This window comes from Monodon monoceros, unplaced genomic scaffold, assembly GCF_005190385.1.
Source record: "Monodon monoceros isolate NGI ecotype Baffin Bay Population unplaced genomic scaffold, NGI_Narwhal_1 Super_Scaffold_19, whole genome shotgun sequence".
Taxonomy (NCBI): Eukaryota; Metazoa; Chordata; class Mammalia; order Artiodactyla; family Monodontidae; genus Monodon; species Monodon monoceros.
The window spans coordinates 13,519,564-13,538,536 of record NW_021703775.1 but is presented as its reverse complement, the minus strand read 5'-3'; the positions used below and the strand labels follow the sequence as shown (position 1 = coordinate 13,538,536).

Sequence of the window (18,973 nt, the reverse complement as noted above, 5' to 3'; positions counted from 1 at the left end):
TTTTTTTAAGGGGGCAGAAAATTTTTGCTGAGGGTGTGACTTTGATCTCTTGAGTTTAAATTACAGGTTATATCAACTTATATCTAAATGTTTTTCTTTATATAGCATTCATTTTTGTTGGCAAAGAAGTCCGGGGAGAATGCAGCAAAGTTTATTATTAATTCATATCCCAAATATTTTCAGAAAGACATAGCTGAACCTCATATACCGGTAAGGAGAGGTAATTGGAATTTTCAGATAATACTATGTAATTGTAACTTAAACTAAGTTTTCATGGCTAATATTTAAGTAGCCATTTGAATGCCTACAGTATTTGGGTGAAAAGTCTTTTAATGTTTATGGTTATCTTTGCTTACAATACTAACCTTTATTAAACTATATGTATTTGCTCTCCATTTTATGTGACACCAGACTCTTAGATCTTTACCTCTGTGACTGTTCCTTTTTCGTTTCCCTCATTAGCTTTTCTATCTACTCTAAGCCCTGGTGTCTTTTTCTTAGGGTTCCATGCTCAGTCACTTTCTCTTTTTTCTGTCCAGAATCTTCCTGCTTCAGTGACCCTTATACTCCATTTGGCATTCTTGTATATCTGGCCTAGGTATCTCTACTTTGAACTCCAGATTGCATTTCCAGCTACCTCTGTTCTGTAGCCATGAGGAGTGTGCAGGGCCTGCTGTGTGTTAGGCATTGTGCTTAGCGTGTCATACAGTGGTGAGCGAAACATGGGCTCTGCCCTCCTGAGTTTATTAGTGGAAATGGTAACTCAGACTCATTACGTCTAAAACTGCTCCCTCTCACATCTCCCTACTTTCCAAAGCACGCACACACACACACCCAGACACACCCTCTTGTGCTTCTCAAGCAGCGACTCTTGGGGACAAATTAGGTAGTCAGTGTGATTGTGTCCATAAAAATATTAGAATCCTGAACTAAGACAGTGGCAGCAGTGGAATGATCATTTGTTGGCTATCCTTTCCCCGTTAAGTTTCTGACTTAACAGTTACTCTTCTGTGTTTAGCTCACTTCTGCTTAAAGCCGTCCGTGGATCCCCTGCCCCCATGGCGGGCAGCATTCGCATACCTCTGAGACCTCTTACATCATTTATCATTCACGCTGTATCATAATTATTCCCTATTTGCTTTCTGTTAGATTGTGAGCATCTTGAGGGTAGAGAATGACTTCCGTCTGTTTATCCCCAGTGTCTAGCTTAGTGCCTGGCATCAAGTAGTAGGCAGGCCTTCAGTAAATATTTGGGTAAATTGGTGAGTGAGGTAAAATCAACATACCTTGGTAGTACTAAACGTTTAGAGTAAAAGAAGTATCAAGGATGAAAGGTTTCTGTCTTTGCAAACTGGGTGTACTGTGGCACTTTTAACCAAGATTGGGAGGAAAGCAGGAAGGATGGTTTTAGCAAGGGAAAAATAAGTTCACCTTGAAATTGGGAAGTTTGGTTGGAAATTAGATTCTTCAGATATGGATTAAATATTTATGTTTGGGTGCTTTTAAATTCTCCACCCCAAGCTAGGAGATCGCTAAGTAATCTTGTTTTGGAGACTGGAGAGGTTTTTTGAAATAAGTTATATTCCCTACAGAGGTATTCTTGTTAAAAAAAATAGTATCTGGTGCATGAAGCATGAATCGGAGCAGTGAAGTTTTATTTTGGTGTGTTGGTGATCAAAATTTTGTCCTCCCCAGTTACGTTTGACGTTGCCCTGTTTGCAATAACTTTAGCCATCTTGTTTTCCTAGTGTTTTATGCCTGAGTACTTTGAACCTCAGCTTGAAGATATAAGTGAGGCTGCTCTGCAGGAACGAATCAAGCTCAGAAAAGTCAAAGCTTCTGTGGACATGTTCGATCAGCTCTTGCAAGCAGGTGACTTAAGTTCATTTGAAGCCTCTCTGGGAACATGGGCTTGGAAGTGGGCCACAGTTACGTATGTGATCCAGATAAGTTATGAGTATAAGTTACAAGTGCTATGCTACTTCCTCTGCTCAGTGGCTATGTTTGTGTTTTTTATAGTTTAATAAGTCATATGTCATGTTCTGCTTGAGCATCATTTTAAAACTGTGGGTGGGGTAGAGTTGCAACTTTGTTAGTATCTTGTCCTCTTGTGCTGTATCAGAGGTAGACAAATTATATAGCCGTTCTTCCTTAGCTTCTGTTTTTAACATCAGGTGTGTACATACTCTATTCACATTTCCTATATTCTTTAAGTATGTTTGGAAGGCATAAAGCAGACAAAAAAGAAATATTTAAGAAGGAAAGAGCGCTAAGCTGCGGGATCAGAGGTTTGGATAGGTTCTGACACCAGTTAGCACTGTGGCCTTGAAAAAGTCACTTCTGTCAAATTCTGCAGCTCTCTGAATTTGATCTGGGTGAACCTCCAGGGGTGTAGATCTAGGTGCCAGGGCTTGTAAGCTGTCATGAGAATGTACCTATAGTAACATGGAAGGCAGCAGCATTAAGTTTTAGAATCCCGAGTGCTGTTCAGTGATTTAGGAGAAAAATCAGCCAAACGTGCAAGAGATAGAAACTGGACTGAGTCACTCAATACAGCCTTAAACACAACAAGAAACATTTGCAGAAAGCTGTGTTTGATCTGAGAATTTTGGTGTGTAGCCTGTTAAAGCTTCGGGTGTACAAATGGATTGCTGATGCAGGTTATCATTTAGGGAGGCTTTTCCCTCTGCTGGCTGAGTACGACAAACATCTTAGTACTAAGACTTGTCTTCCTTTGTTTTACACACTGTGTGGTGTAGGCACATGCACATGTTCACTAAAGACAGTGTGTCGAACCCGTAACGCTCGACTCATTCAGAGTAATGGAATGAGGCAGCATACTGGGAGAGGAAACAAAATTTTATTATCAGGGCCCTAATTGCCATACGCTTTGCTAGGCATTTAATTATACAACACCTTATGAGTTGGTGTGCTTCTCGCCATTTTATAACGGAAACTGATTACAAGTAATCTTTAGGGTTACACAGCTTTGAGATGGTAAGACCCAGTCAAGTTACACTCCATCACCAGTGTCCCGTCCACTCTGCCGTGCTGTCTTTTCTGGGCTTTTAAGTTTCCTGATGGGCATTTGTATTATCAGTATATTTTCTTTAGAAAAATGCAGTTAGTTTTCTTTTAAAGCACTAAATTATGTTTCATACTTCTTCCTGTTCCCTTTTCTCCCCCTTCATAAGAGTCAAGATGGGAACATAATGTTTTGAGCAATAATTTTTTAAAGGCTACTATAATTAGGCATTCATGCAAGTATTTCTAGGCAGGTATTTCAGTGAGGGCCTGGACCCGAGAGGAATAGTTCTGCTTGCATTTGTAAAAATGGAACTGGCCCCGGGGGACAACGTGGCGATCATTTGCAGAGGGTTCAGTCTGAAGGTGATAGTTAGAACTGTGAGATAATTTCTCTGGGGATATGAGTCCATAAAATAAATGAGCACAGGGTCAAACTTGATCTTGTGTTTTATCTTTTCTGTCACACAGCACTGTTAGGGATTGTGTCCTGTCTGTATCACTCCAAGTGTTTAAGCTGATGTGGAGTGCACACTCATCCATCAAGAAGGTGATGGATGAGACTGAATATGTAGCCAGGAAGCCACAGCTCATGGAAAAAGTGAAGAATTTTAATCTAATAGGCTTTAGTTCTTTGATGCTTCAAGGTTTCTTTCCCTTTTTTTCTCCTACCCACAGGAACCACCGTATCTCTGGAAACAACTAACAGTCTCTTGGATTTATTATGTTACTACGGTAACCAAGAGCCCTCAACTAATTATAATTTTCAACAACGTGAACAAGCAGAAGAGTTGGTAATGGCTTTGGCAGTGATTTTTAAAGTTTCTTTTGGTAGTGGTACCTCCTCAGAGTAAGGCAGGTTCTTGTGCCATGTGTTAGGGTCGAAGAGATTTGTTCTGAGGTGTGGTGTGGCATACTACATAGCCTGGACAGAAATGTGGAGAAGGAGACGGATTTTAACAATTGTTTTGCCCTGGTTCCCTCCTTAAAAATATTTTGACCTTGCCTGCCACATGCAGCAAACCTTTGACCAGAAATGTTTGGACAGGCCCCTTTGTTGTTGTTCCTTAAAGTGATAGGGACAGGGGGAAAAACCCCTGGTTCCAACCCCCTCAAAAATTCATACGTAGGTGGGCAGAGAGGAGTGAGCATACTCTACACTTTAGAAATTAATATTTCTTAATAAACACTGGGTTTCCTTTTTGCCTTCTATTGGATCTGTATTTCCTTTGCTTTTCTGAAGTTTCCTCAGAGAATGCATTCCATTGTCATATTTTGTTTTATATCTGTTGGTGATGGTTCATTTCAGGAAGAGGCCACAGAGGGAAGTAACGAGAAACCTAAGAAGAAGGCTGGTCATCAGCTTGGAGTTACTTGGAGGTATGTTACAGCATGATTAGAACTTCGTGTTATGGCTCCGTACAGTGCGTGGAATGTTCCCCATCAGCCCCTGAAGAAGATACGATCCTGGAATATTCTAAAATGCATTTTGTTTTCAGTGTGCAGTATAAATGTCTCAGTTGGTTTTCATATGTTTTTGGACCATTTTTCTTTAGATCTTTGCCTCCAACCAGCAGCACAAGGTTGACACCTGACTTCTTTTTTCCATCTAACTCCATGCAACCTTCATGGTATGGTTCTTTTGGTAGTTTCATCAGTAGTCCTACCTTGCAATATATACCTCTAATTCTAGAAGATTCACAGTTTTTTATTATGTTAGAATACACATGCTAGAGCATAGTTCTAAGTTCAGACTAGTGGCCAGCAAACAGGAGTATTCACTTCCGAACAAAAGGTGAATATCATTTAACATTTCAGAATTAAATTAACTGAGTAGAAGCATCTAAATAAAAGAAAGGTATTTCATACAGATGTCTGAAAAAGGGAAGCTACCATTAATAACTAAAGTCTTTTTTGAAGTGATAAAATGGATAGAATCAAAAATTTTTTCAGTAGATATTAATAATTTCTCATAGTGGTTAAGAGCATTGACTGTGGAGCACCATTTTGGCCCAAATCCTGGTTCTGTCTGATTTCCAAGACATGTTGGTAACAGGGAGAATCAAGGTACAGCATGATTTGTATAACACAGCACATGGATAGGCTAGAATAGGACAAAGGATTCTAGAGACACCGCTTGTCTGTGGTTGCCTCTGGGGAACTGTATCCAATTGAAAGAGGGTGGGGAAACGTCACTATGTACCCTGCTGTGCAGTTTGCTTTTTGTTTAATACCTTGAGTATATATTACACCTTTTCAGTCCTGGTTCTGCCACTTAGCCTGTAAAGCCTTGAACAACTTGAGGTCTTGGAGCCTCAGTTTTTCCTGTTTTCAAAATGATGATAACCATGTCTTCCACTCTGGGTGGCAAGAATTACTTGGAATTATACACATAAAATGCTTAGCACGGTGCCTGGAACATGGTAAGTTGTTGGTATTACTGGTTTTTCCTGTTTCCTCTGGTTCACATTTACTTTTTTGTGTCTAGAGCAAAAAACAATGCTGAGAGAATCTTTGCTCTAATGCCAGAGAAAAACGCACATTCCTACTGCACAATGATCCGAGGAATGGTGAAGGTAACGTTTGTTTTAGATATCTTTTTTTTTTTTTTTGCGGTACGCGGGCCCCTCACTGCTGCGGCCTCTCCTGTTGCGGAGCACGGGCTCCGGACGCGCAGGCTCAGCGGTCATGGCTCACAGGCCCAGCTGTTCCGCGGCATGTGGGATCTTCCCGGACCGGGGCACGAACCTGCATCCCCTGCCTCAGCAGGTGGACTCTCAACCACTGCGCCACCAGGGAAACTCTGTTTTATGTATCTTTATCTTCCCCTAAATCAGCACTTCTCAACCTCAGAACTGTTCACCGTTGGGCCAGATAATCTGCTCTTGTGGAGCTGTCCAGCGCCTTGAAGGGCTTTGAGGAGCCGCTCCTGTCCACTGCATGCCGGTGGTGCATCCTTCCCGCCCCAGCTGTGACAGCCAAAATGTCTCCAAGCATTATTCAGTGTCTCCTGTGAAGCAGCGTTGCCCCATTAGAGAACCACTGCACGGAGGATACGTTTCTTGAGAATGAGACCATATCTGTTTACTACTGTGTTCCCAAACCCTAGAGCAGTCGATACACACATATTTCTTAAATGAACAAATTTGGTGATCCTTAATTTTCATACTTTCCCTTTTCCAGCACCGAGCTCCTATGCAGGCATTAAACTTGTACACTGAATTATTAAACAACAGACTTCGTGGTAAGTGTGTTTGGAGAATTTCCCTCTGTCCTTCCTCTTCTTCTCTCAGGCATCTATAAAATCTCGGGATTTTACCTCAGTCATTTGTTCATTCTTAATCTTTTCCTGTGGTATTGGTGATTGAAGCAGGAGTCCAGAGCCAGAGAAGAGAATAGTTTTCTAGTTTTGTAGACATGTGTGCATGTCTTTGCCTTTAATCTTCAACCCCAAATTTTGTTAAAGTAGTTTTCTTCCTTTATAGCTGATGTACACACCTTCAATTCATTGATTGAAGCAACAGCATTCGTGGCGAATGAGAAATTAGAAGAAAAATGGAATAATATATTGGTAAGGAGGAACTCTCACTTTGTCTTCTAATAGGCCTAAAATATTCTTCGCTAGGAGTACGTGGGTTGGAGACAGCATTCACTGAGCATCTTCATGGCAGTCACTGTGCTGGGCGTTCAGCTCATGGTGACCTGTTCACACCCTTCCAGCAACCCTGTAGTTTATGTAGGTGTATCTGACATGTGACCCAAGCATACAGCTCGAATCCAGGAAGACCTGGGTTGCTCTATTCACTTATTTCTCATAATGGTTTTTTCATTAAAATGAGACACATTTATTGAAAAAATTTATTAGCTAAGATTTCAAAAATTGAGGGGCTTCCCTGGTGGCACAATGGTTAAGAATCCGCCTGCCAATGCAGGGGACACAGGTTCGAGCCCTGGTCCAGGAAGATCCCACATGCCGCAGAGCAACTAAGCCCGTGCGCCACAACTACTGAGCCTGTGCTCTAGAACCCTTGAGCCACAACTACTGAGTCCACGTGCCACAACTACTGAAGCCTGCGTGCCTAGAGCCTGTGCTGCACAACAAGAGAAGCCACTGCAATGAGAAGCCCGTGCACCGCAACGAAGAGTAGCCCCCGCTTTCCAAAACTAAAGAAAGCCCACAGCAGCAACAAAGACCCAATACAGCGAAAAATAAAATAAATTAATTTTTTAAAAAGATTGAAATCACTGGATTGAAGTGACAGGAATAGAAACCGTGTTATACCATACTGCGCATGTAAAAAAGGAAAAAACGCAATCCATTCTAGTCTGCTCTCTTGCTTCAGTCTCAAACTCACTGGGCCGCTAAAGACAGTTGGACACCTTGATCACATGCTGTCAGGGTAACTGATGGAGGGGCTTCTCTAAGGGGCAGAGTTACTGGTCCTGCTAGTTACTAGATAATTCTGAAATTGGGGATGTATTTATTAATCTACTTTAAACATAGGCAGAGAGCCCAAGTCTTTTTTAGTATGTTACATTAGTTTATTGGATAAATTACCTACCAGGCATAAAAAATACTTCCTGCTTTTGATTCAACTAGGACCTGTTGAAACAAATGGTTGCACAGAACGTGAAACCCAACCTACAGACTTTTAATACTATTCTGAAATGTCTCCGACGATTTCATGCAATTGGAAAACTGCCAGCCTTACAGACCTTACGGGAAATGAAAGCCATTGGAATAGGTGAGGATGTGTCCTAGTGTCCCTCACTGAAGACAGTGCTGACCAGAGGTTTCAGGTCCAGACAAGCAAAAGAGAGACTGTAAACTCTTGCTGTTTACATAGTATGTTGGGAATTTCCTTTCCACCATTTGGCACATTTTAATTACGTGTATTTACTATGATGGGAACTCTTTTATCATCTTTGTGTTGTTTATAGGAAGGTACATTCTTTTAGTATTTTAGGTACTTTTTTATGGATTTCTTAATTCTAGGGAGAATTGTTCTCCTACAGTTGGCTGGTTTTAAACTCATGACATTTTCTAGCATAATTAAGTATTTGAACCCAATTGTGTGCTAGTGTGTTGTATATTTTTCAGTAATTACTTTATTGAAGGATGTTTTGGGAATCAATTCACTTTGGTATGCCTTAGTTTTCTTAAATGAAACTCATTGTGCATTGGCTGTAATAGGTGTCTGGACTTTCTAAGAGGGATTCAATCTCTGACACCTTTCCATCTTTACATTGATCATATGAGTTAGCAAATGTCTTTGTTCAGAGGAACAGAAATGTATCTTTTACTTAAATGCCAACATTAATACATTTTTAGTTCAGTGTGCATCAGTGAGCTGTATTTTGTATAGCTGTGTTTTGACTTATTTTATTTTTTTCCTCTATGTACCTGGTAATAGAACCCTCGCTTGCAACGTATCACTATATTATTCAGCTGTTTTACCAACATGGTATGTATGTCATTACGCTACTCATTTATGCAGAAATTAGGCTAACTTCACTGCTTATGAATTCAGACTAGACAGTTCACAAAATAACGTCGTCTACAGCCTGAGCAAACCGTTATTCTTGAGGGGAGTAACATCTTGTTTGTGCTGTAAAACTTGAGCTGGAGGGCAGGGAGGTCATTAAATGTACTAACAAGGATGGGGGGGCTTCCCTGGTGGCACAGTGGTTAACAACCCGCCTGCCAATGCAGGGGACACGGGTTCAAGCCCTGGTCCGGGAAGATCCCACATGCCACGGGGCAACTAGGCCCATGCGCCACAACTACTGAGCCTGCGCTCTAGAGCCCGTGAGCTACAACTACTGAACCCATGCGCCTAGAGCCCATGCTCCGCAACAAGAAAAGCCACCGCAATGAGAAGCCCGCGCACCGCAACGAAGAGTAGCACCCGCACGCCGCAAGTAGAGAAAGCCTGTGTGTAGCAACGAAGACCCAATGCAGCCAGAAATAATTAAATAATAATTTTTTTTAAGAAAAGAAAGGATGGTGTACAGTTTTTGTCAGGAGAAACTAGTCTGGAGTTCCTTTTGCTCTCCAGAGCTGTGCTGTCCAATACAGTAGCCACTTAGCCACACATGGCTATTTAATTAAAATGAAATAAAATTAAAAATTCCTTCATGGCATTAGTGCCCAGTAGCCGCTTGTAGCTGCTGGCTACATGTTCAGCGATGCAGGTGCAGAGCATTCCCATCCTTGCAGAAAGCTGCTGGACGGTGCTGCCCCACAGTAACCTTAACTTTCTTTTGCAACCTCATGGGAGAACCTTGAGGCTCTGTTTGTCACCTAGTTTTAGGTCAGCTGTGCTCTATTGAATGGACTTTGGAGCAAGGCACACCTGAGTTGAAATTTCACCTCTACCATTTACCACCTGTGTCAGAAGGAACTGGATACCTTACCTGAGTGATGCCATCACGGTGTAATGATGAAATGAATTATGCACAGTGTCCTGTCCTGTGCTTGGAAGGCAGGTAGTAGGCACTCCCTATCCATTTGCCCCAACCTGAGAAAGAACCTCTGGGTTCAGAAATGACAATTCTAGTCCTTCTGTCCTGTGGTAGACTTTATGTGTGAAAACAACAGAAAACCTTGATTATCTGTTTTGGAGGGCTAGTTTTACAAAATTCACATTCTCACCTGTCGGGAAGTAAGGGCAGTTAACTTTTATCTTGAAGACAGGTAAACGGTTTCCATGGTAATTCTGTCTTCCAAAATTTTATTCAACTTTGGTGTCATTTTGCTGCAACTATTATTTCTGACCCCAAAGCCTATTCCATTTCTCCTCAACATCACATATCACTTTGGTTCCGTTGCTAACTAAAGTCATTGGTACTTGTGCTTCCTAAGTAATACCCAGGACTGTGAGGGGAGGAGTGTTGGTGTGTCTGAGGGATATAAATTGGTTGCCTGTAATAATAATTTCTAGGAATTTACCCAAAGGAGAAAGCCTAAAATAATGAAGAAATGATACATATAAAATAGGTTATTATAAAACTAACAGAATAATTAGGATTGCTAACAAATGAAAACATGCTTGAGGAACTTCAAAAGTACATCTGTGCTGTCATGGAAAGTATATTATCACTTGCATATGGATAAGGGAAGGGATGTGGATTAATAATGTGAAATGTTTAACTGGAAATGTCATAGGTGCATTTTAATTCTACAGTTTTCTTTTTCTTGGCTCTCATCCTGGTTATATTTAAAAGGAGCGCAAATGTTTATTAGCAAAAACGTGTTTGCTTTCTAAGTATGCAGGCTTAGTGAGGGTCTGTCTGTCTCCCGTTTCAATGCAAGTCGACTTTGTGAGGAGCCTATGAAGGACGGGTGGAGTCTCTGTTGGGAGCACCTGTAACTGTCCCAGGTCTTGGGGAGAGCTGCACTCTGTGCAGAGGGTGCGCTCGTTGCTCGAGCAGGGATGTGCCCGGCCAGCTCCATGCCTTGGGTGGAGGAAGGAGAAATGCGGCCTTAGGACTAGTTCTGCACACCCGGTGGTTGTACAGGAAGTGGACTCATGAGAAAACCCAGTTGCCTTCTTGTTCTGCAGAAAACCCTTCAAAAGGATCGTCCCTCATCATCTATGACATCATGAATGAATTAATGGGAAAGAAATTTTCTCCAAAGGACCCGGATGACGGTATGTACAGAAATTGCCAGAGAGCCCTGTTTTCCTGACTGCCGGGTATTAGAGCCTTGTGATGAGGACAGGGTTTAATTTAGCTTAGTAATTCTTGGAAGCTGTACGCTTCCTGTGCTTTCCCTCCTGAGTTTTTACGCCGTTAGGTTTGTCTTACACGTTACGAGTTTTGTTGCCAGGATTTTTATTAATGTTACTGACTTGAAAACGTTTTATCCATAGTAACCAAGACTCTTGTGAACTTTGATTTTCAGATATGTTTTTTCAGTCAGCCATGAGGGTTGTAAGTACAATTTCTTGCTTAACTTTTGTTTTCCTTTTTTCTTCTATCCATCTCCTAAATTCATCATTGGGGAGGTGGGGGGATTCTCCCTGATTCTTTCACTTCCTGACACTTATATTCATGTCTTTAGTTCTAATTTTTCATTCCTCTTAAATCTCTACAAAATCACAACATTCCTGCCGTGTGTTTATTGTATACATTTTCTGTTTTCATATCTTTCTTCAGAAAGTAAGGTTTGAAAGTAGGGTTTCAGAGTATTTCATATTTGCCTATTGGTAACTTTTTAAATTGATGGTTTTTAAGTTTGGTTTTTCATCTTATCATGCTAATCATAGGAAAATTTTCAAGCAGTTTCAGAATGAATTAGCATATCCTATTATTCCCTAAGGATATATATTATTATATATATATTATTCCCTAAGGACAATTGCTTTACATTTTAGTGAGTGTCCTTCCAGGTTTTCTCCTTTGGTTATTCAGACATGCACATCCAGACTCATTTCCATGTTATCTTGTTTGTTGACAGCAGTACAGTTATTTCACAGGAGGGAAGGACTTCTCCTGTGGGTGGGTTTTGGAGTTATTTCATGGGTTTTTTGCCAGTATAGTGCTGCTGGAGTGAGCACTCCAGCTGTTTTGTGCATGGCAACCAGGTGTTTTCATATAGTTACTAAATATAGGTATAATTACTAGATTAAGGTTATTTTGTTGTAAATTTCACAGAACTTGGTGATTTGTTTTGATTCCTCCCTCCCCCCCATTTTCTTGTAATTCATTTGCTGTCAACCAATAATAATGTTAAATCAGCATAGATGTTTCCGCAGGTAACTGTACTTATTTTCTTGATATAATGAGCTCTTTATGTAATGAGCCACTGTTTGGCTGATAAGGATCGCAGAATGATGCTTATTTACTACTTGTAAATTTTCAGTGCTCATCTCTCAGAGACCTAGAACTTGCTTACCAGGTCCATGACCTTTTAAACACTGGAGACAACCGGAAATTCATTGGACCGGATCATCGGCGTAATTTCTACTAGTAAGTGTATTGGAAATGTATCCTTCTGCATTAACGGAGCACCTGTATGCAACCAGTTGTCAGTTCTGCCAGTGGGAGGCTGTTGGCGGCCTAATTTTAGGCAGCTTGACCCTGACTTAACAGTGTAAGTTAATTGAACACTTGAAGAGTCAAGCAGTGGTAAAACTGATTCGTCAGACTGAGATGTCTGCTGTGTATCTTTTAAGCTGTTTTTATTTGTGACACTTTGGGGGGTTTTGTTGTTGTTTGTTTTTTGCTTTTTCACCACACAGCGTGCAGGGTGTTAGTTCCATGACCAGGGATCTATCCCGCAACCCCTGCAGTGGAAGCGTGGAGTCTTAACCACTAGACTGCCAGGGACATCCCTGTAACACTTTAAATCCATATATCTTTTCCCTGTAAACCCTCCTATTTTATGTTTTTGAATTCATAGGAGGGTGGGTCCCTAAAGATTTCATCGCAGCCTTATTTGTTTTTGAAGATGAACATGTTGGAGCCCAAAGAGACTCCTTAAATGGGTTTGCTTTTAAGCAGAGAAAAACCAGAACTTAAGGAGGCAGACTGTTTATAGGTGTGTGATGGTCCTCTTCTATGTGGTCCAAATCCTCGCTTTACGTTGAACGCTTTTACAATGAATAGGAGATCCACTCTCTCCTCACCATGAGCTGAGAGTATAACCAGGAGGTGGCATCAGTGACCGGTTGAGGATTAGAAGGCGTTAACTGGGAAGTCCAGAAAGCACAGTTAGCGGCACCTCCTGGGTCAAGCATTGGCCTGTGTAACTTGAAATTGTGTGTACCGTATTGTCTTTAAATTCTGTGTAACGCGTCATCATATGACTGTGCTGTACTTTAATCACTCCCTAATTAAGCACGGGTTTCAAACTAAACATGCTTGCTTCCTCCATTACAGTTCCAAGTTCTTTGGTTTGCTTTGTCTAATGGAACAGATTGATGTCACCTTGAAGTGGTATAAGGACCTGATACCTTCAGTAAGATGATTCATTACTTACCATTTATCATTGTAGATGTTTGTGGTTGTCTTTGCTGAGTAATACTTAAAAAATGTATTTGTATTTTTCTGAATCAGGTATTCTTTCCACATTCCCAAACACTGATAGATCTTCTCCAAGCATTAGATGTGGCCAATCGGCTAGAATTGATTCCTCAGATCTGGAAAGGTCAGTTTCAGCTTATGTGTCCCGACCCATCTCATTTTGTCTTATGTTTTGATTAACAAGCATGTTAACACTGTTAGGGAAGAAAACTTCCTTTTTTTTTAAAAATGTATTACTACTCTTTATTTATGTTTTGGCTTTGTTTGGGTCTTCCTTGCTGTGCGCGGGCTTTCTGTAGTTGCAGCGAGAGGGGCCTGCTCTTCGTTGCGGTGTGCGGTCTTCTCATTGCAGTGGCTTCTCTTGTTGCGGAGCATGGGCTCTAGGCATGCGGGCTTCAGTAGTTGTGGCTCGCGGGCTCTAGAGCACAGGCTCAGTAGTTGTGGCGCACGGGCTTAGTTGCTCCGCGGCATGTGAGATTTTCCCGGACCAGGGCTCAAACCCGTGTCGCCTACGTTGGCCGGCAGATTCTTAACCACTGTGCCACCAGGGAAGTCCCAAAAACTTCCATTTTTGACTAAATTGAATGCAGTAGTTGAGGTCTACTTCAGGGTCATTTTCTCATGTTACATATTGGATTGCATGAGTGACAGTGTAGTGGAAAAGACCTAAATTGGTTCCTTTGTGACAAGAAAAGGCTGGGTTTTGTGCAGTTGTGTGACATCAGTGTTAATTACCTGGGACACCCAAAATATCAACCCCCGAAGCCTGTGCTGTTCGTTCCTCTATATCATGTTGCATCACTGTGCTTCAGTAGCTAACCAGGGGCTTCTCTGGTGGCACAGTGGTTAAGAATCCGCCTGCCAGTACAGGGGACATGGGTTCAATCCCTGGTCCGGGAAGAGCCCACATGCCACAGAGCAAGTAAGCCTGTGCGCCACAACTGTTGAGCCTGCGCTCTAGAGCCCGCGTACCACAACTGCTGACACCCGAGCACCTAGAGCCCATGCTCCGCGACAAGAGAAGCCACCGCAATGAGAAGCCCACGCACCGCAAGGAAGAGTAGACCCCGCTCGCCACAGCTAGAGAAAGCCCGCACGCAGCAACGAAGACCCAGCGCAGCCAAAAATTTTAAAATAAGTTAAATAAATAAATTTAAAAAAAAAAAGCTAACCAGTCAGTGATACTCAGGTTTCTAAGAAACAGCCGTGACTGTGGGTGTGTGTAAACTGGCTGCAGAAAATGCTGTGTCTCATCCACTAGGTGACTGGTCATAGAATCAGCTTCTGTCTGCCTCAAGTTGCCTTGAGACAGAGACTATAGCCCTGCCCTCCTACCTTACAAGGCTGCTCTAATGATGGTGTACAAGGACTACTGACGATTCCCGCGTGCTGTAGAACCGCGTGGAGCTGGTGGCTGCTGGAGTGTGGTGCACGTGCCGTGTTAACGCTTGCCTGGGAGCACGTTACTGGTGCTGGCTTTCACTGCTCATTTGTCCTTTCCTACCATGAATCATCCTGCTAGTTTTCTGGAATCCTGGAATACATGTCAGCAGTGTATGTTCACCCCTCCAAAAAAATATGGGTGACTGCTGACGGTGGACAAAGGCCAGCCAGAGAGTCTTGATTTTACATGCCAGTGATCACTTCTCACTCTTTTCTTTTTTGTTTCAAGATAGTAAAGAATATGGTCATACTTTTCGCCGTGACCTAAAAGAAGAGATTCTGATGCTCATGGCAAGGGATCGGCACCCACCAGAGGTAGGCTTGTGTTGACACTCAGGTTTTGCTGTCGTTATCAGATGTATACTAACCAGTGTATCCTCTAATACTGACAGCCGGTGAGGGTCATTTCCATGGTTTTACCTATCATTGTGGAGAATTCTGCCATCTAAAGTCACTCTTATTCCTCTAGCCCGAAGCAAGCAGCATGAAAATGGATCCTCTCGATCCTGACAATTAATAGCAGCTTGCTTCTTGTAAATTTCTCTCTAAAAAGAAAACCCATAGTTGGATTTGAAATATGTGGCTGATCCCATTATTACCCCAGGGCAGAGTGCTTTGCTTTTTTTTTTTTTTTTTTTCTTAAATACTGTATTACTGTGTGCTGTACATGTGATGTGTTCCAACGGTAAAATGCATTGCTTAAAAATTTTAATGGTCCTATGGAGTCTCCCGAACTTAAATTCTCATAAAACCAGTTGGGCATTTCTGCTGACTCTCAGAGCGTCTCAGCTGCAGGTGGCGTTTGCTGACTGTGCTGCAGATATCAAATCGACTTATGAAAGCCAGGATGCCAGACAGACGGCTCCCAGTTGGCTGGCCAGCTCTCTGAACCACATAGCCGTCCTCTTCTTAAGGGCCGGGAGAACCCAGGAAGCCTGGTGAGTACAGTACATGCCACACATGTCACTGGAAGCATCTGTACTTGGATCTCAGAGAACTTTTACCCGGTCATTAGAGTTCCTCTAATTTGGCTGCACACTCTGGAGTTTATCAGGAGACAAACGAGTTTTCTACGTACTGTGTTTTCTATAGGAATTTCCAAATACCAACTAAAAAAGCAAACTTGGGGAAGAGGAACCAGTATACATGATGTGTTTAAGAGAAGGTGTGGTTCAGTGGGCTCATTCTCTTTCCGTTTTTGTTTTCTGTATTTGTGGGCGAGTCACTTCTCCGTTCACTTAAGTAGAACAAAGTGATTAGAGAATCTTAATTTTGAAAATGTTTTGGTCATTTGGTTTATTCAAGTCATCTCATGGATGCTTCTCCCCCCCACCCCACCCCCCAGCTTAAAATGTGGGCTGTGTACTGGGACTTCCGGAACCTGGCATTTTACCAGTTTACTAAACCTGGCCTTGACTAGAACCTGTCTTTGGTTTGTGCCACTGTATTCTAGTTCTGTGTGTTCATCCGCACTTCACTCACATACTAATTTCTGGTGTTTAACTGTGAATAGAGACGTTATGCATAGTCGTTTTTCCAAAAGTGGAGAAGTCAGTGAGAGTCCTTGCTAGGGGCGGTTCCGATGTGTATTGTTTTGGATATAACCGTGTGTTGGTGTTAAGAGCCAGTGACAGGGCTTGTTGTGCCTGGCTGTTCACTAGAGAGGACCTTAATTTGAACATGATGGTCAGTCCACGGTGTGGGTGTTTGCTCTCTCCACGAAAGGCTGCTGAAGGCTTTGCTGCCTCTGATCGTAACTGGTGGCGAATCACACAGCCGGCTACACAGCTGCTGACAAACGTTTGATGCTTGGACTTGTCGACTAGGGCAGGTTAACACACGCTTGTTATGAATCAGGCTGTGATGATTGGCGCAGGGGTACGGACCTCAGCTGATCATGGGAGCTGAGTGTATGTGTTTGTCCTTTGTTCTGCGTGTGGCAGGATGACGGCAAGCACTTACATGAGACTGATGCCTTAATCTGAGCCTGCTCTTCATAACGTCGTTTTAGGACACACTGAGCTCACACTGGATTGTAAGAGGAAAGAGATCAAATTGTATTTGCGTCCCTCTCTTCCCACTGCCCACATAATATCATACATTCTCTCCCTGGGGGGACTGAAGTGATCCTCTGGAGGAGGATATGCCCCAGCAATTCTCAACGCTGGCAACAAAGCAGATTTGCCTTTGAAATTTGTAATGCAATGTGCATATATGAAGTTTGGGAAGAGGGGGCTGAGGCACCTGGGGTGATTCTGATGGGAAGATAGGGCTGGGAGCTGGTGGAGCTCACAGACGTGTCTCCAGGAGCTTCCCCTCTGCTTGTCAGGGAGGACACTTGGTCTCTGAGTCCAGGAGAAAAGCTATGGTCATTCGGTTGCCTTCTGTTCTATTAGTATTCATAATCTTTTTCCTATCTCATCTTGAACAGGAAAATGCTGGGGCTTTTCAGGAAACATAATAAGATCCCTGGGTAAGTTCAAGTTAACAGGGCTGCCTGGGGACATCCTGGATTAGCCACATGCGTTTAACTCTTATTGGGGGAAGGGGGTTGGAATTTCCTCACATACCTCAGCCATGGCGATTGGGTACTTTTCTGTTAGGCAGGTGGGTGATCGGTCACTCCTACCATCTAAGGCATCCTGAGGCAACACTGTTTTTTTCTACCTGTGCTCAGTGATGACAGCACGCTGGATCCTCAGTGAAGGCGTAATGAACCAGTGTTCATTATTTATTTGGCCTTTTAAAGTTAGACTCCATGTAACTGTCTGCAAAGCTACTGTTGAGGATTTTACGACTGATCTTTGTAAGATACTAGATTTTGTACGTAAATCTTTGAGGGGTTTAGTTGGGGAATGTTGACATTTTTGCCTTTCACAGGAATGAGTTGCTGAATGAGTTTATGGACAGTGCAAAAGCATCCGGCAGCCCTGCCCAGGCCATTGAGATAGTGAAGCTGGCAGGTGCCTTCAGCTTACCTATTTGTGAGAGCCTCACCCAGAGACTAATGGCTGACTTCACCCTCAGCCAGGAGCAGAAGTAAGTGGGTCCTGTATCATCACCATCAAGGAAAGTTATGAAAATGGAGCAGACCATTTGTCTGTCTGCCCATTCAGATGTTTGTAGCTTTCTACCCCCTGAACTTCCTTTCCTTGCAGAAAGTCAGGATGTATTGGTTTAACGAAATTTTTCGTTTGTCATAAAGGTCAGGGAGGCCTATAGGTTTATTTGCTGGTTGGAACCTTTTCCTTTGTTGCTTTAGTGCAGCTGCAGAGTCCCCCAGCCCCGAGCCTGAGTTGCAGTGTAACCCTCCCATTTATTTTTCTTACAGGGAAGCCCTGGGAGATCTAACTGCATTGACCAGTGACAGCGACAGTGACAGCAGCAGTGACAGTGACAGCGAAAGCGACGTCGGTGAAGGCAAATAAAAGTCGAATCAGGAGCTACTGTGGCCTAGCATGGCTGTTGTGATTACACTTGAGAACTGAGATGTTAGTATTTAATTGTAATGTGAAGAAAACAAGAGAATACAGATTTGGTGAATCTTGATAACAACGCTTACTTGTTTACGTTTAATTCCTGAACTAAACCATCCATGCCAGGGTTACCACGTGAACAGAAGGGGCACTACCATTTTCATTTCTTTGGACACACGTTGTGATGTTAAGCTCCGCACAACTGCAGTGTTTGTCAGCTGATGTCGGTGTGGTTTGCCCCTCCCCCATTGGGGACTGTAGCCTTTGTTGGCTGATGCTATGACCTGACACTTCCTCCAACTCAGAAAGCGTCTAAAGGAAGTTTTTGTTCAATTACATCACAGTTGATACTGGGTCAGTAGTAGCCACGTTCAGGGATATTTATATGTGGGAAATTATTAACCTTAGAACTGATTAAACGACGTCAGGAGTTCAGGCTGCACAGCTGGGACGATGAAGACTGGAAATAAATACTGTAACTGAGGTATGTATGTATGCATTTCCATTATTTTTATAAAACAGCCCATAGCCTCCCACTAGGCTTGGGGCTTGCACGAGAGAGTTTCATCTCCCCCTTTCTCTCTGTGTGAGTGCTGGCACCTTCAGTTGTGCTGTACTTAAAGTGGCCTAAATGTATGTGACGACAAGAGGATTGAAGTATCTTCTTGACATAATTGTGTATTGCTGGTAATCGAGTAGGTCAAGAACCTCTACTCCAGCCTCTCCCATGACTTGCAAGTGGTATGGGAAGCAAACAGGAACTTGTGAGGCTTGCAGGAGCTTCACAAGGGTTTCTAGCGCAGGCTGCTTAGCTCATAATCTGATTGCCAGATTTACCCAGGCATCCCAGGAGTTCTCCTCGGATGAGCAACTTCATCCTTACCCTGCCGGGGTTGCCATTTATGGGCTACTGTATTGTACATGTGTCTGTGACATGTGCCTGTCCCCATCTCCATTTGGCTATCCTCTGGCCAGGACCCAGTCATACATCCTCAGAA

The 18,973-nt window shown here is 42.7% G+C and overlaps 1 protein-coding gene and 1 non-coding gene across 5 annotated transcripts in view; both read left to right on the top strand.

The window, feature by feature from the left end:
- Positions 1–18,458, top strand: part of PTCD3 (pentatricopeptide repeat domain 3) — a 29,960-nt gene extending 11,502 nt beyond the window's left edge. For all 4 annotated transcript variants that reach the window (XM_029231571.1, XM_029231573.1, XM_029231572.1 and 1 more), the window contains 19 exons: positions 106–210; positions 1,749–1,872; positions 3,703–3,818; positions 4,334–4,404; positions 5,513–5,600; positions 6,208–6,268; positions 6,510–6,595; positions 7,625–7,769; positions 8,439–8,489; positions 10,590–10,679; positions 10,934–10,962; positions 11,894–12,000; positions 12,913–12,991; positions 13,090–13,180; positions 14,729–14,814; positions 15,289–15,437; positions 16,931–16,972; positions 17,380–17,538; positions 17,831–18,458. In XM_029231571.1, the coding sequence (XP_029087404.1) occupies positions 106–210; positions 1,749–1,872; positions 3,703–3,818; positions 4,334–4,404; positions 5,513–5,600; positions 6,208–6,268; positions 6,510–6,595; positions 7,625–7,769; positions 8,439–8,489; positions 10,590–10,679; positions 10,934–10,962; positions 11,894–12,000; positions 12,913–12,991; positions 13,090–13,180; positions 14,729–14,814; positions 15,289–15,437; positions 16,931–16,972; positions 17,380–17,538; positions 17,831–17,927 (1,776 nt within the window). In that variant the 3' untranslated portion in view covers positions 17,928–18,458. The remainder of the gene's footprint in view (positions 1–105; positions 211–1,748; positions 1,873–3,702; positions 3,819–4,333; positions 4,405–5,512; positions 5,601–6,207; positions 6,269–6,509; positions 6,596–7,624; positions 7,770–8,438; positions 8,490–10,589; positions 10,680–10,933; positions 10,963–11,893; positions 12,001–12,912; positions 12,992–13,089; positions 13,181–14,728; positions 14,815–15,288; positions 15,438–16,930; positions 16,973–17,379; positions 17,539–17,830) is intronic.
- On the top strand, positions 16,354–16,489 carry LOC114901152. Its single transcript, XR_003795034.1, has one exon. It is a non-coding gene; the product is annotated as a small nucleolar RNA SNORD94 (small nucleolar RNA).
- Positions 18,459–18,973: the final 515 nt, after the last annotated feature.